General features: G+C 39.4%; 1 protein-coding gene across 15 annotated transcripts in view; it reads left to right on the top strand.

The window, feature by feature from the left end:
• Nucleotides 1-14,066, top strand: part of USP6NL (USP6 N-terminal like) — a 124,564-nt gene that overhangs the window by 64,624 nt on the left and 45,874 nt on the right. For 7 of the 15 annotated variants that reach the window (XM_081554033.1, XM_081554034.1, XM_081554029.1 and 4 more), the window contains 3 exons: nucleotides 6,128-6,195; nucleotides 8,018-8,100; nucleotides 8,981-9,349. Coding sequence is in view for 3 of the 15 variants with exons in the window: in XM_081554021.1 (XP_081410147.1) it covers nucleotides 2,254-2,308; nucleotides 6,128-6,195; nucleotides 8,018-8,100 (206 nt within the window). In the remaining 12 variants the exon portion in view is untranslated. Of the gene's footprint in view, nucleotides 1-2,170; nucleotides 2,309-6,127; nucleotides 6,196-8,017; nucleotides 8,101-8,980; nucleotides 9,350-14,066 lie in introns of all 15 variants that reach the window. The other 8 variants (XM_081554022.1, XM_081554020.1, XM_081554023.1 and 5 more) reach the window with 3 other exon arrangements.

Genomic DNA, 14,066 nt, shown 5'->3' with positions numbered 1-14,066 from the left:
GTATTCCCTCTTCTAATGCAGTCTAGTAACTCTCTAGGCAGCTACCCAGTTGGCATCTGGAAATGTTCAATTTTAGCCTCTGAAGATTTCACAGATCCAGTGTCTGCTCCTCATTTTGATTCTGTTAAAGAAAAAATTATTCTAACACTTATTACAACAATAAAGAAGACTTTATTCAGGGCTGTTGCAAGGAGTGTCATGAATATCACAATAGGGGAGAGAGATAGGGCTCAGCTCCAAGTATAGTAAGGGATTTATCATTAATTTGCCAAGTGAGGGCTTTGGTGGATGGAAAATTACTAAGAGGAGACCTCAGGGACAGGGGAATCTTGCTAAACCTACATAACAGGATTTTTGGTAGAGACAGGCCAGGGTTACTAGTTATCAAGGATGGAGGAGGAGAAATCTGACCAGATAGCAAAGGTGATGAGGTATCAAGGGTAGGGGGATTCCCTGACTTAACAGGATTCTTGCTACAGCTGGGTGAGGCAGGCTGAAGACAGGATGGAGGCCAAGGTCAAGGCCTAGTAATGAAGATGACTGAAGTTTGGACAAGGAGAGAGTCTTTGTCAAAGAAACATTGTTGAGGCAGTAAACTTTGAATCATTGTATTAGTTTTCTGTTGCTACCTATCACAAACTTGGTGGCTTAAAGCAACAAAATTGATCCTCTTACTGTTCTGGAGGATGGAAGTAGTTCCACTGGACTAAAGTCAGGTGTCAGCAGGGCTGATTCCCTGGGGAGACACCAGGGGAGAGGCTGGGACGCCTGGGGAGGGGAGGGGACGGCGGGTGTCCTCTTGTCTTTTTGAGCTTCTGGAGGCTGCCTGCTTTCCTTGGCTCCTGTAAATGTGATTAGACTGGCATCAAATTTCTAATCAGCCAGAAGGTAATACAGCACTTATTTTCAGAGTTCTGAGGGAAAAAAAAATTATCATGAGCTTGGAATTCTGTATCGAGACAAACAACTGATGAAGTATGAAGAAAAAATAAAAACATTTACAGATAGTACAAGATGTGTTGAGCTGAAGATCGATTCCCCACAACATGTCCACATCCTAATCTCTGGAAGGTGTGGATGTACCTAATATGTCAAAAGGGATTTGTAGATGTAATTAATAAGGATTTTCAAGTGGGAAGGTGATCATGGATCATGAAGGTGGGCACAGTGTCATCACAGGAACCTTATGAAAAGAGGACAAGAAGGTCAGAGGAGGAAGGAGATTTGAGGATGGAGGCAAGAGGTTGGAGTGATGTGAAGGAAGGGGCCAGGAGCCAAGGAAAGCAGGCAGCCTCCAGAAGCTCAAAAAGACAAGGGGACACCCGCCACCCTGCACCCCCGCATCCTGGTTTATGATTTGAACTTTTAACCCTCTCTCTGAGCTTCTGAGATCTTTTGCCTATGTTGAATGTTACAACTGGCTTAACTTTAAGTGTAAGTTGAGTTTGATTGTAAACTTAATTCATTAGTGTAATTAATGTGCATAAGCATGCCTTTAACATGGCTGTCATGTTTGCAAAGTAGTTTCCATATTGTAGGTCCCAACCCATTTTTAAAAAAAGAAAGAAGGACACAATGAAGGGAAGAAGGCGAGACTCGGCAGAATAGAGTAGAACACTTCACAGTGCTGCCCTGCAGTAGTTATGCGTATTGTATCATGAAACTTTTATTTCACTTGTAAATGGGTGCTGTATGAAATATTTCCCAAACCTTCCAGAATTTAGTATGTATTTGCTCAGTGTCTGAAAGGGGCTGAAGCTTTCACATTAAAAAGTATCATTAAAATTGTTATCAAATGTACTTGAGAAGAGTATTCATACTGAGATTTAGTTTGTTTTAAGTAAAAATTGTCTTTGTTGCTCCAAGACAAGTTTTGTTAAAAGTAGTAAGAATGTGGCTAATTTTGAAGCGCAAGATGAAGGCTCATTCAAAGCCCCTGCTTGTTACTAGCTGGAATGCTGGGTGTAGGCTGGTGTGGCTCATACTTGGGATGGAGCCTGAGAGGCATGTTTTTACCCTCAACAAACATCATCTTTGTTTGAGTATCTGTAGTCTGTGTAACTACAGCAAGGTCTTTTTTCTCCCTTAGAATATATCTCAGACCTTTTCTTTCTTGTGTTTGTTTCACAAATAGTTTAAAGTAGAGCTGCCTTCCACTCTTCTGTTTCAGTTTGTTGCAGAATGTGTGAGGGACCACCTAACACTGTTGGTGTGCTTGCAGTAATGGAATCTTGGTGTAGATAAATTTACTCTATGAGGACTGAAGCTGTTGTTAATTCCCAGGGCCAGACTGGTTATCTAACAAAGGGTAAAGTACTTTTTACGTTAAAATATATATCTATTTAACATTCATCTGTCAAAATGTGTACTAGGAAAAGTGGTCTGTCAGTTTTGTGTTATTGGATTGAATTTAAAATTTAAAACCTTTGAATGAATTGTTCATTACAGTCTGGGGCTATTACAATTCAGGTGGATCCTTGATTCTTAAAAATTCTTATGTTTACATGGAATTAGAGATGTTCTTAAAATGCTGTCGTTATTTTCTTCTGTACATTTGTGCTCTGAGATGTTTTATATGTACTTGAGTTTTTAATCCAAGTTTCTTTTGATCCTTAACTGCTTAAAATGTGCCTCTTATACTTTGAGACATTCTTATATTAGATGGAAAATCAATTAAAATAATTTGATTGAATTTGAGTTGGATAGTGTGATAGGTTTCTTGTTTGATGATGTGTGGTGTAAGTGCCCAGGACCACAACTGTTGTTGTTTGATGGTTGCCTGGAAGTCGGTGCACACTTGCACAGACACAAGACAGCTGCGATGCCTCCATGGTCAGTGTTTGTAGGGCAGACTCTTTGTTCTGCAGTGGAATTTCTAAATAAGCAATCAGAACAAAACCATAGGGATTATTCTATTATAATTCTTAATAAACTTCTCAACTGTAGATAAGACAGTGTGAAGCATAATTTAAATACAGTGAATTCTGCATAGGGACCCTACTTACTGGGAAGATGATTGCCTTAAATGATGTCTCTAAACTCAGTGTTGGGAAAGATTGGCATTTCCATTTAGTCTCTTCAAAGAAGCAGGTTTGGCTATATTTTATAAGATAGGCTTGACTTTAAATCTGTTCTCTTTTACATTTATTAATACCACAGATTTTTCTCCTCATGGGAAAATAACAAGAGCTTTCTAAAGAAATTTGAGACTCGCACTTAATTGATTCAGAGTCAACTGTGCTAATCATTTTAATAATTTTTCTCCCATAACATTAGAGCACAGTTTCATCCAGTTCCAGTACAGCCTCTATTATTGGCTTGGTTTTCCTTTCTAGGAATTTCTAGATTGGAGATGGATCCATGTAAAGCATAGTATCTTACAGTTTGCCATAAAGATGTTTTCTTGGGATATTTTGTATCTTCATTTCCCAGCTCTATACTGTTTCCAGTTCTTACCTTTATACTTTTATTAAACTTTTCATTGTTAAGTTAGAAATATAGTTGAGATTCCTAGAACTAGTAGCAGAAATAAAGGACTGGTATAAAATACTTCCAAGAAAGCCCTCATTTATTGAATTTTGCCCAGTCACCATAGAAATTCATGCTTAGCTGTTCTGATAATGGAAATGGAATTTACTGTGTGGTCAGGGTTCCTAGTTTGAGTTTAATTTTTGTTCATTTGCTTCCCCTGCCCTTTTGGTAGGGGCAATGTGGTATGAATGCAATGTGTTAAAACTGGGTAAAGGAAGAGGGGAAAAGGAGTTGAGGAAGGTTCCTAAGTCTAAAATAAGATAATTCGAATGTGTATAATTGAGCTGAGTATCCCAGACTTCTGAATGCATTATGTGTGTGCCAAGTCGCTTCAGTCATGTCCGACTCTTTGTGACCCTATGGGCTGTAGCCCGCCAGGCTCCTCTGTCCATAGGATTCTCCAGGGAAGAATACTGGAGTAGGTTGCCATGCCCTCCTTCAGGGGATCTTCTTGACTCAGGGATTGAACCTGCATCTCTTAGGTCTCTTGCATTGGCAGGTGGATTCTTTACCACTAGTGCCACCTGGGATGCATTAGTTTACTGCAAATCTGAACGACTAATCTATATTTTTTGTAATTTTATCGGACCATTGTGTTATTTATTCACATTTCCCTCAAAGGTTCTCAATTGACACTTTGAGACAAGCAGTGGCATAAACACTTTTTCCCCCAAATAAGCTTTAAGAAGTTGACAAATTTCCGTTGTGCTATTTTTACTATTATAAACAACCTTGTGATGATGTCCTTGTCATAAATTCCTAGAGGTGGAACTGTTGGGTAAAGGAGAGGCCTGTTTTGAAGATTTCTGATGTTTTATCAAGATGCTTTCCAGAAGGAGTTGATACATTTGTGAGTCCACCGACTGTCAGTGAGGGCACACCTCCCCACACTGGAATGAGATGGAGGAATATCAGTGCATTTTGGGGTCAGTCTGAGATAGGTGCAAAGTGGTATTTTAAAACTTGCATTTCTTTAGTTTCTGATGACTTGATTCCCCCTGCCCCTGCCCCGCATGTCTTGGCTTTTAAAATTAGCTTTTATTTTTGTCAGAACTTTACTTGGTGTAAAGATTTAGGATCTGTAAAACTTATTTTGAAAAATAAGCTCACTTCCACACCCCTCCCCACCCGGCTGCCCACCCACAGAAGTAACTGCTCTCCAGTCCCAGCTGATTGATTTTCTGTTTACTTCCAAAGCACTAGATAACATGCCTATATTGCCACTTCCTGTTCTGCAGATTTAGTCATTATCTCATGTTTCCTGCTTTGGAGGGTGAGGATCGGGTTTGCTTCCCTGCACTCAGCCTCTTACATACACACATGCCTCCCTTCAACTCTTAGGAACTTGACTTCTTTAATCAACTGCTTGTTTTCAGCCCCACCCTCACCTGGAACCTCCATTTGCTGTGCCATTGAGGGCAAGGATTTAAAGCATCCCCATGTTGTCAGTTTAGTGGGGTTTTAGGAGGAATGGATATAACAGAGTGTGTTCCATCTGCCCTCTTTCACTGGACATCCTTTTTTGTGTCTTTTAGTAATCATTTAATAGAGTAATGGTTAAAATTATGGGCTGTAGATTCAATATTGTGTGAATCCTACCTTTACTAGCTGTGTCACCTTAGACAAGTTAGTTAAAATCTTTAAACCTTGTTGTTGTTTTTTTTTTTAATCTGTGTAATAGAATTAATAGGATAAAGCCCGGAATTAAGTGTGATAAGGCATGTAAGATCCTGCTGGCAGGTTCTTACTATCTGCCGGGTACTTCCTGAGAAGAGGTTTGTCTCTGCTGTTGTTACTCCTGTGAATTTCATGCTCATGACCTTTGCCCAGTTTCCACTGGGATGCTTGTCTTCCTTCTTGACCAGAGGTGCCTTTTATACAGCCGGTCATTGATCTTTTAATTTATGGTACTTGGGTGTGTAATCATATCCATACTATTTCATATTTTGATCTCTACTCATTGTCAGACTTAACGTTTTTGAAAGATAACATGATGGGTAATAAGAAAGGAGGGTGTGTGTTGTGGTAAAACTGCACATTATGATAATAGTTGGGACAGTTGATAAGGGGGACCTCAGAGGTTAAATGTAAAGAAATGATTATATTCATCATGTCAGCAAAATATTTTTTTAAACCCTTAAACTCTATCTTGAACTAGTTTATTTTGTGAGTAAATTACATAAATTTTTAAAAGGCTTCTTGAATGCTCTTCTCATCACCTACCCAGGTAGATTTCATCTGAAAACTTAGAACTCTCATTTCCAGTTTCTACTTTAATTCTTATTTCTATGAAATTAGATCCAAATATAACTCTTGAGGGATAAGATTTACATATCCTCTAAGTTAATGCTGTGTTAACAGATTTGCTTTCTTTTGAGGGTGGTATGTAATATCGAAATAGTATATATGTAGATATTTCAAAGTTGTAGCTACGGATACTTAACTCACCCTTGTAAGTTTATTTGATTTTTGCTGGTTTGTCATTTTAGGCAGCATCAATTTATTGTTTTATTTTCATTCATTTTGTCTTAGTTTTATGATTAATTAATTTATAAATCTTTAAACAACAGTTCACTGAAATTTGATCTCTCCACAGATTCAAACCAGGATGTAGCACTTAAACTTGCCCAGGAACGAGCTGAAATAGTTGCTAAATATGACAGAGTAAGTATTCATCATTACTCTTTAAGTAATTTTTATTTTCAAAAATATAAATAGAAGTGGATTTGCTTTTTGGAGGGCTTAAATTACAGCGGCAGCTTGTTTATTTCCCATTACTTTTGAAGTCATCTAATTTCCCTGACTTTGTCTCCGTAGTTTCTCTCCCTCCTTCCCTCTTCTCCAGCCACGCTAGTCGCTTGTTATTCTTCCAGGCTTGCTCCTGTCTCAGGGCCTTTGCACAGGCTGTTTCTTCTGCCCGGAACACTCATGTGCTGGATACCCTCATGCCCTTTTGCCTCCTCTTTTTCTTTGCCCCGATGCTACCTCTTAGTGATCTCTTCTCTGACCACACTGTTGAATATCCCCCTCCCTCCTCTGGCTCTCTCTGTCCCCTTTCTCTCCTTTATTTTTCACCATATCTTTTACAATATCAGCATACTTTTTATTACATTTTGTTGCCTGCTCTCCTTCCTAGAATGTAAACTCTCTGAGGGTAAGAATTTCTCTTGTTTGATTTGCTCTTGTATCCTAAATACCTACAACAGTTCTGGCTCATACTAGGTATTCAATAAATGTTTTAATTACATTAGTATATAGAGTTAAATACCCATTTTATTTAATTGATATGTGATATTGAAAATTGGAAACATGGATCTGAAATTTGAATTGATACATGATGTATAATCTAGCTTTTTATCTTTAAGTTAGTTGTGGAATCTGGTTTTTGATGCCCCAGAATATCACAGTTGTTGACAATTTACATATGTCCTTATTAGTACCTTTTATCTCTTGAGATCTATAATGAATTGTAGCTGTGATCTATAAATGTCATGTTTTATATTTATATTGGTTGCATGTAGTTTTGTATCTGTTACTTTTGATGATTTGTGAGAATGACAGGAACATGAAATTATAGAAGGCCATCTGGACTGTGCCCTACAGGAACATGCAGGCAGGGCTCAACTTAACAATCTGTTCCCAGAGTTTGTTTTTAAGTTGCTTGTTTGAAACATCAGACACAGTTTCCTTTTATTATGACTAGGTTTTAGCATACTCTGCAAGAAACCTAATTAATTTATTTAACTGCTTAACTAATTTAAAACCAATAGAACCATCATTCATTCATGCTTGTGTGCATTTTTTTCCTATGGTTAGCACTAAGTGACCAGGTCAGGTGTCATGCTAGGCCTTGGGGAGTCACTGTACAAATATGAGTTACAGGGGTGCTTTGCCCACAAGGTTCTCACGGCCTTCGTGGAGTAGAATGTGAGAGCTGACTGACTGTTGTAAATACCCTCAGGTGGAGGCTCCATGAGACAGTCAGGTACAGAGTGTGAAATGTGAGGGATGGTATAGACCCTTCTGGGGCTCCTGCTCTCATCAGTGCTGGTTCACAGCTCAAGAGGGGAATGTGATGGGCAGTGGGCTGAGGACAGAGCCCTGGGCCCACCGGCACTCAGGAAGGACCCACGAGGAAGCCAGCACGGAAGAGTAGGGCAGGGACGGGAGAACCAGGACCTGGTGGTGTCGTGAGGTTGCGTGAGCAACACTGGTGAGTGCACCGGAACAATTCGCTCGATGAGGATGCTGGAGTGTCCGTGGATCTGATGCTGGGAGGCTGTTTTGACCTTGGCAAGGACAGTATTAGGGCCAGTGGAGCGGGGAAGTGGGGAAGAAGAGAAGCAAAATAGGTGGTCCGCTCTTCTGAGAAGTTAGGATGAAGAGGCGAGACATAGTTTTTTCTAACCCTTGTGTTTTGGTCTTTTAAAGAAATTATTCAGTTTTATACATTCCCAGTAACACTCTTCTTTGTCGCCTTCTATAGGGACGAGAAGGTGCAGAGATTGAACCTTGGGAAGATGCTGATTACCTTGTTTACAAAGTCACGGATAGATTTGGCTTCTTACAGTAAGTCACATAGTTTGAAAGCTGACTTTTAAAATTATGTTTCTATGGTCACCTATTGCATTGATTTTCTTTGTTTTTAATAGCATTGCTGTGATTAAGATTCCAGGATTAGTCCTGCAGCCTGCTTTTCTCTTCTCTTTTTTTAAGTTAAATTCCTGGCATTTTTTAACCTCCATGATTGAAACTGAACTATAGCTAAGAATATAATCTTTAATATTCATTGTGTTTTAAGAACATTAAGTGCAATAAATGAGTTGTAGTAATGATTTAGCAGAATTAAATGGAAATCAATAACAACTTGTATTTCGAAAATAATTATAAGGCATTTTATTTTATATAAATGCATTTAAAAAATAATTAGCAGTCAGAACCTCAGTGTTATGCAGCCTAAAAATGAGCAATGGAAAGAAATGCCATTGACCTTCCTTACGGTTGGAAGTGTATTTGTGTTATTTTCTCTCAAAATTAATTCCATTTATCCTGAATATGTTGTACAAAGAGTTGAGAAAGGTCTGGAGCACTATAAAGTAGTTAGAGTGGTTTTGACCCTTGTCCTGCACTCATAGGAGTCTGCAGATTCTGGTTCCAGCTTTGTTTAAACAGATTCCCCAGGCTAGGGACTCTGCTACATCTCTATAGTTCGTTTGGTTCCATACAATTTAGCAATTACCTTGCCACTTACTCACATTTTCCCCAGTCTCATTTATTATGAAGAGGAAAAAGCCAGGGATTTTTATTTTATGACACATGACTACATTTTGAAGAAAAAATTTCTTAGGGGATTCCAAGTGGTAACTTTATAGTACTCAGACCTTCTTTTTCCTTTCCATTCAATTTTCTTGCATTTAGAAAATATTTTGTTGTATCATGTTTTTCTCAGGGTCTCTCAAGCAAACGGAAACAGTTCTGGGAGTTAGAGAAAGTGTGCTGTTCTTCTGGCTTTGCTGGTCCCAGTTAACTATTTCATGCCGTATCTGTGAAGCAGAAATCATTAACTGCTCTGCATACTTAGGGCTACTTGAAGCTTTGAAGAAATAAGATGACCTACAGGTCTAGACAAACTCAGGTGTTGTTATGCTACCTAATGATATCAGCATATCCGAAATGTTCTCCTGAGTAGTTGTAATTAGAAGACTTTGAATTTCAACAGACCAACAAGAGCAGTCTTTAACTATGATGAAAATACTATTCTTAAAGGAAACCCCCACTTCCACTTTTTTATAAGTAAATCAGACGGCTACAAATGGCAGTAAGTGATTTTTACTTTTGTATGGGTTCATGTACAGATCTGAGGTATGTGAATGCTGTTTGAAGGATACTTTGAGCATTTGGCACCATCAAGATCAGTGGGTCCCCAAATTTCCTGCACGTTAGAATTAGCTGGAAAATGTTTGTTTATTTAAATAGATTTCTGGGTTGTATCTCAGATTTTGATTCACAAGGTAGGCTACAACTCAGCTGATTTTTGACCTCTCCAAGTATTTGTGATGGGAGTGAACCACTCTAAAAGATATTTTTATCAAAAAATGGTCTAATATAGTACAAAATAACATGAAAAGGGCTTCCCTGGTGGCTCAGAAGGTAGAAGAATCTGCCTGCAATGCGGGAGACCTGGGTTTGATCCCTGGGTTAGAAAGATCCCCTGGAGAAGGGAATGGCAACTATCTTGCTGTATATCGCTGTGCACACTGTTCGCTGAACCCAGGGTAGGCAAGGCACGAGCTAAGAGGCTGGAAGAAGACCCGAGGAGCTGTAGGAACTGCAGACACATTTATTCTCTCCTCTCATGGCTGACGCAACAGACATAGCATAACCTAACACAACACAACCTCTCTCCTGGCTGTTGCGGCTGATGCAGCAGATGGAGCAGCAGACACGCTGTATTCTCCCCTCATGGCTGACCCAACGGACACAGCCATGCTGCTAAGTCGCTTCAGTCATGTCCGACCCTGTGCGACCCCATAGACGGCAGCCCACCAGACTCCGCCGTCCCTGGGATTCTCCAGGCAAGAATACTGGAGTGGATTGCCATTTCCTTCTCCAGTGCATGAAAGGGAAAAGTGAAAGTGAAGTCGCTCAGTCGTGTCCGACTCTTAGCGACCCCATGGACTGCAGCCTACCAGGCTCCTCCATCCATGGGATTTTCCAGGCAAGAGTACTGGAGTGGGGTGCCATTGCCTTCTCCAACACAGCCATGATGCAGCACTAAATGCAGCCGCTTCCTAGCTCACATATGCATACAGTACCTCCTGAAACGCATGTTCAGTGCCATAAATGATCTCAGCTGTTACATAGTCATTATTTACAAAATGTGGGGTAAGAGAGCCTGAACACGCCATCTTGGCTCATTTGCTCTTTCCCTACAGCAACCCACTCCAGTATTCTTACCTGGAGAATTCCGTGGACAGAGGAGACTGGCAGGCTACAGTCCATGGGGTCCCAAAGAGTTGGACATGACTGAGCAATTAACACTAACACATATGCAAACCTCTTACATTCCAAAAGGGCCTGGGAGTTACCTAAATTTTCTTTCCTCATTGCTTATAACAACTAGGTTCTGGCCCAGAAGCCTAACCTGTATTTGGCAATCCAAAAAGCACACTCAGTTATTCCACATTTGTTTTCACCTCTGTGCTCAGGTCCATTTGTCTCTAGTGGGAAATAGACCAGTGATTTACCATAACAATATTACCTCGTATTTATTGAGCACTTACTGTGTGCTGGGCACTGTTCTAAGCTGTTTACATGGATTATTCCTTTCAAAACCTCTTAGACATAGGTACTCTTTTTATCTTTCTTGAGATGAATGGAAGCATGGAGAGGTCAAACAGCTTGCCCAGGTTCTGCTTGCAGTAAATGTCAACTCCGAGGAACTCACCTTGGCAGCTCACAGCAGAGCCTGAGTTTGGAACTTCTGCGTTCTACTGCCTGTTACTCTTACTCCTCTGTAGTTTTAATTAGAGAAACATCAGTGAAGCTCTTTGAAATGCCTGGAGGAAAATTAAAGGGGAAAAGAAGAGTGCCTAAGAAGGGGGCCTGTTTGAAATGATTCCCCTCCTGAGATGGACGCCTAGATAGTGGTGAGCTCACCTAGTCTTTGGAAACGAGGCCGAACCAGTTCTCAGGCCAGCCCACTGCATTTTTTATTTACTCCGTGATGCAAACCTAAAGCAGGCCCCACGAAGGAAAATGATGAACATAGAAATGGGGTTTAGTGTGATGTTGTGCTTTGTGGGATTTCACACAAGTCACTGATTTTTGTTGCAGCGCCTCATTTCAGTGAGACACTGTTCCAAGGTCGCTGCTGGCGCCTCTGACCACTGGTCACTGTAGACTGGGGTTTTCTGCGCTATTGAATCAAGTCACCTGGCGCAGGCGTCTAGACCTTGCTCCCTGTGGTACCTCGATCAAAAGAGCGTTTCTTGCTGCTGTTTTAGTTCTTTGTAATTTTTGATTGGTTCTATGGTAAACATGGGTTTTAAGTGTCAATATCAATAAAATGGTACAAAGTAACTTTGTAGCCTTCTCTGAAGGTTGCTGACTTTATGTATAATGACAGTTTTTGTAACTTAAATTACTTGTTATATGTGAAGAAGGATGACCATAATTAACAAACATGGCACAGGACTAACTTGGTTTTATAGCAGATTTCACAATAAATATAAAAACTGTTGACAAACCAGCCTGGCTTGCTGGTGGAACAGGATCATCTTTGTTTAGTGTGCAGAAATGAGGAGCTGTCCCCAGCTATGTGCCTGTGATGGACTTGCATCTGGATAGTGGAGAAGTCTAGCTTATTTAAGAACTTAGAGAACTTTCAGCATTTGAACTTTAAACTTTTTTTTTTTTTTCAAAAATAGTCACTGCTCAACAAAGAATGCTTGGTATTTGGATAATGATAGATAATGCTTTTAGGCCACAAGTTATTAATAGAAGAATTACAGGAAACTTTTTCCGAAAAAGATAAAATTAATACCAAGCCTCAGATTTTCAACCACTTCTTAAAAACGTTTATACATTGTCTGAAGTTTAGTATAACTATAGAAATACTTGAAAGCCAGAATAATGGTGTTTTTGTTAAAGAGTATCTGTTTTAATGACAGGGCCTTGAGAACTCCTTCCACCCATCCAATAATTTTGACTAATTATGACTAGTGTTAATCTAAGACAAAATTTGCTACAAAATCTGTAGTGAAATTTAGTCAGTATATTGAGCTAACTGATTTTAACAAGTTAGTTAACTTTTATGTTTCCAAATGAAACTTTATCTCATAGTTATAGAAATACTCCACCTGAGCTATTGAAAAACCACAAGTACATACACTCTAATTAGTAATTCCTTTAAGCTGACTAGCAGATTGAAAAAACAAATAGATCCAAGTAAGGTCCCTGTAGTTCCAGCTATGACTGTAGTTGTTTTTACTTAGTATATTTCTGTGAGGCATAGCTTCTTGCTGTCAGCTTGGTGTTTTCTTTAAGCAGTCTCTAGGTGCCTCTTTTCATTAGAGGACAAAGCTTTGTTTTCTAAAGTAGGGGTAGGCAGACATTTCCATGAAGACTAGATCTTAAGTACTTCTTGGCTTTGTGAACCATATAATCTTTGTTACAGTTATTGAACTCTACCACTGTAGCATGAAAAAAATCATAGACAATACATAAATGAGTATGGTGGTGTTCCATAACATCTTATGGAAAAACCTGGATGAGCTTTTTGGGCAACCCAAAGTGGCTTAAAGACTTGAACATAAGACCTGAAACTCCTAAAAGAACCCTTACGTGGTACACACCAACTCGATGGACATGAGTTTGAATAAGCTCTGGGAATTAGGGATGGATAGGGAAGCCTGGTGTGCTGCAGTCCATGGGGTTGCAAAAAGTCAGACACAACTGAGCAACTGAAGTGAACTGAAGCTCCTTGTCATTGGTCTTGGTGATGATTTTTTGAGTTTGATGCCAAAAGCAAAGTCAAACAAACAAACAAAAAGCAAGTGGAACTACATCAAGGTAAAAACTTTCTGCATAGCAAAGGAAACCATGGACAAAATGAAAAGGAAGTCTACTGAATGGGAGAAAAGACTTGCAAATCGTGTATCTGATAAGGGATTAATACCCAAAATATATAAACAACTTGTATAACTCTAGCCAAAAAAAACCCTCCAAACAATCCAAGAATGAGCAGAGGATCTGAATAGATACTTTCTATTCAGTAAATAGATACTTGATGTACAGATGACGAACAAGTCCATGAAAGTGTGTTCAGCATCACGAAACATGAGGCAAGTGCCAATCCAAATCACAGTACAATATCACATTGCTCCTGTTAGAATGGATATCATCAAAGAGACAAGAAATAAATTTTGGCAAAGATGTGGAGAAAAGAGAACCCTTGCACACTATTGGTGGAAATGTAAATTGATGCAGTTGCTATGAAAAATAGTATGGAGGTTTCTCAAAAAAATTGAAAATAGTACTGCCAATATGATCCAGAAACTTTACTTTTGAGTATGTATCTGAAAGAAATGAAAACACTAACCCCAAAATATATCTGCATCCACCATGTTCATTGCAGCATTACTGTCAGTAGCCAAGACACAGAGAGAACCTAAATGTCCATCAACTGATAAATGGAAATGTGGTTTTTATCTACAGTGGAATATTATTCACCCATAAAAAGAAGGAAATTCTACCATTAGCAACAACAGAGATAAACCCTGATGGAACTCTACTAAGTGAAATAAGTCAGAGAAAGACAAATGCTCACTTGTATGTGAAATCTAAAAACAGAAAAACCCAAACTCATCCATACAGAGAACATATTGGTGGTTGCCAGAGGTGGATTCATTCTATAGGATCTGCCTGACGCAGACCATGTAGCCTGAGCAGATGATTCCCATCTTTCCACAGACACATGGAATGCTTGGTTCTGGTTCATTTCTGATTGTTGACAGCAGGCACAGTTAGGCCTG

The sequence above is a fragment of the Giraffa tippelskirchi genome, chromosome 13 (genome assembly GCF_054371585.1).
Source record: "Giraffa tippelskirchi isolate mGirTip1 chromosome 13, T2T-mGirTip1v1.2.pri, whole genome shotgun sequence".
NCBI lineage: Eukaryota > Metazoa > Chordata > Mammalia > Artiodactyla > Giraffidae > Giraffa > Giraffa tippelskirchi.
This window is presented reverse-complemented; position numbering and strand designations above follow the sequence as displayed.